Below are 2993 nucleotides of genomic sequence, written 5' to 3' on the forward strand. Positions count from 1 at the left end.
TAGATATATATCAAAATTAGTTATTAATATAAAATATATATTAAAATATAAATATATATTAAAAATAAATTAAATAATATATATTTATATATAAATAGATTAATAGTTGATTTTGTTATATAAATAATATTTTTGTTATTCTAGACAACAATAAATTGAAGTTGAAATCATTATGGAAGTGTTAAGTCCGGAAAAAGAAACTTGAAAGAGATTGAAACGTGAACTATATATTTTGTGACAAATTATTAATTTGGGGTTGAGCGAATGAGCATAGATGGCTAGCTTTGTCTATTGTACAATTATTTAAGTAGGTATTGGAGTATAGGGTTGCTAGCTTCTGAGTACTGTTTGAGATGTTAAATTCTATAAATCTCTCCTCATTTAGTTTTTGAAATTTTCATGCAATTATGATCTCAAGAGAGTTGCAGAGTTAAATACATTAACCTTGCAGTTGCAGATGTTGTGATTGAAATGACAAATAAGCACAAAATTAGAGTAAGGAGGAAATTACAGTTTGACATTGTCTCGGTGGTTACTTCATCTTGTGAGGTATTGATCAATCATGTCTTGTGTTCCCTGCCCCCTATTGACTATCTTAGAAGGTTTTCTGATGGCCTAGTGGCATTGCAGGAAAAACTGAAAGAAGCATTGACTGGATCCATTGAAAAAGAACTCTTTGGTGAAGTTATTATAGATACTTGGAGATCAATACGGGAACTTCTCAGGAATGAGGTGGAATCAACTGTTTTCCGGTTATTTACTGCACTTACTGGGCTTGGAATAGATGGAGACACAAGGGAGAAAATGATTGAGAGTGTAGGGGATTATGCAAAGGGTGTTGTAGAAGAAAAGGTTAGGGGTGAAGCTAAAAGTGTTCTGATGCGAATGAAGATGTGTTTCGAAAGGAGGTTTGTGAACCGTCTTTTCATAGGCAAAGATGACATTCCAACTGCCGCGAAGTCTGCTCGCGGTTATGTATGACTCTGTTAATTTTTCTTTAAATGTTGAGTCCATAATGTATTCTTATATGTTCTTAACCAAAGTCTTAATCCTATGCAGTCTTTGGAATTACTATCTATTTTGGCTGCAATTCGTTTGAATGAAGATGATATTGATGACATTAAAGAAATATTAGAAGCTGAATTATTCGTATCATCAAGCAATAGTGCTGCCAATGAAAGCAGCAGTGTGGAGTTTGATCCACTGCACATAGCTCCTGACAGTTGGGAACAGGTACGCTTTACTGATTGATTCTATTCCACGGGATATCAAATTTTGCACTTATCCTGCTGACATATACTCTGATCAAAACATATTTTAGTTCTCAAGTTTTCTGCATAGTTTTGTTACTATATATGGCATGGCAAGATTTTTCACCTTCGGTATGAATTACTCATCGTGACCAAGTTTCCTATGTAGATTCCATCCTGTCGGACACTGATTGGACCTCGCTCATGCAAAACGGTGTGGGATCAATTCATGCAAGAAACGGAGATCATTATCTCGAAGGCACTTGAACAGGTTTGTACCATGTTTAATATTTTTCTAAAGATTTCACAGCTTTGACTTCATGTTTAATATGATTCTGAATCATCACCACTGCCGCCACCACTCAAATTGCATCAATGATCATGATCTTTATTATCACATTACCGACTCGTGAACCCCCTATTATTGAGAGCATTCATGAACCACTATGTTTGAATACCTTAGAATAAGATGGTGGGGAGGAGTTAGAGACTTGAAGGATTATTATGCAAAAGAATTTTCCGTATTTTAACACTATAAAGAGTTGAAGCAGTGACGTAAATGTACAACAAGATCTCTGTTGTTAGCACCTCTTCCATTTGTACTTTTGTAGTGTCCATGAAAGGATTCAGATTCTAATATACCCTTTTAGGACTGGAATAATGTACTCACTTGAAGTCCCATACTATTTTGGGATATCGCCATGATAGCTTCTATAAGTGATTTACAATCCTTAATTACCCCTTGACTTTTGAGGTTGAGTTAAGCCTCTCAATCTATAGTATGATAGCTTATCATGTGTTTATTAGTTTAGCCAAGTTCAAATATATTTATATCAATCCTGCAAATTTTGCACTCCAATGTTCATTCTTTGGTACGAGGGTTGTGTCTAGTAGTTCTCCATAATATCTTCATGGGAAGATGTCTTAAGTATTTTCATTATTACCAATTCTTATTTTATTGACATTTTTTATTCAATCATTTTCAGGTCAGGTCCTCAAAATTGTCCACAATTTATAAAGTTGTCGCTGTTGGCTCTGCTGCCACTTTATGTTTGACCGGAGGTGCGGCGGGTGTAGCCACCGCAATATTAGGTCCTGAGGCGTTATTACCAATGTTGGCGGGAATGGCGGCACTGTTTGTGTAAAGGGCCAAGTACGTGAAAGACCTAAGCCTTTTAAGCTAGAGAAGACTGGGAAGTCCAAAGCCTAAAGCCCAACTACAAAAAAAAGTTTGGAATACATGAGACAGATTATTTACTAGTGTTTGTTTGCTGTATTTTTCTTTTCTTTTTTTTGTCATTGTGTTTCATTTTATTTTCAACTTGTCTTGATCATCTCGGTACCCAGATAAAACCATGTTTTTATTGAATTGATTTAAACTGCTGACCCTTGGGAATCCATGTTTGAGGCTTTGATATTATAAATAGAGTTCAAAAGAATCTAGCGTGAGACAGATTATGACTCACTGGTTGTGTTATTATGTTTAACTAAGTCATGAAGTACACTGCACCTGCAGAATATATAGTGTGGCTGCAGGGGCAGTTCGATAACTCTACGTCTCTACTCTAGAAGTGATCAGAATCTGTTATGCATGATAAGTATTTAGGCCAGCTGCCACTGTTTAACTAATCTCTTCACTCACTGTAGAGTTTGCTTAAATGATATGAGCAGTTAGACAACTCAAAAAGAATTTGATATTTAACCGTTTATCTAAATTATAAAAAATATATAAAATATATATTA

At 34.9% G+C, this 2993-nt stretch overlaps 1 protein-coding gene across 1 annotated transcript; it reads left to right on the plus strand.

The window, feature by feature from the left end:
- On the plus strand, nt 472–1566 carry LOC110266740 (protein ROOT HAIR DEFECTIVE 3 homolog 1-like). The gene is made up of 3 exons (XM_021111717.1): nt 472–975; nt 1060–1233; nt 1420–1566. The coding sequence occupies exons 1-3, from the start codon at nt 472–474 to the stop codon at nt 1564–1566; spliced, it is 825 nt and encodes a 274-aa protein (XP_020967376.1).

Source organism: Arachis ipaensis, chromosome B09, assembly GCF_000816755.2.
Source record: "Arachis ipaensis cultivar K30076 chromosome B09, Araip1.1, whole genome shotgun sequence".
In the NCBI taxonomy this organism is placed as follows: domain Eukaryota; kingdom Viridiplantae; phylum Streptophyta; class Magnoliopsida; order Fabales; family Fabaceae; genus Arachis; species Arachis ipaensis.

Excerpts from the sequence above, each read along its gene's own strand:
- LOC110266740 (XM_021111717.1), top strand. The coding sequence starts at position 472 with ATGACAAATAAGCACAAAATTAGAGTAAGGAGGAAATTACAGTTTGAC. Across the intron at positions 976-1,059 it reads CGAAGTCTGCTCGCGGTTAT|TCTTTGGAATTACTATCTAT; the intron begins GTATGACTCTGT and ends AATCCTATGCAG. Across the intron at positions 1,234-1,419 it reads CTCCTGACAGTTGGGAACAG|ATTCCATCCTGTCGGACACT; the intron begins GTACGCTTTACT and ends TTTCCTATGTAG.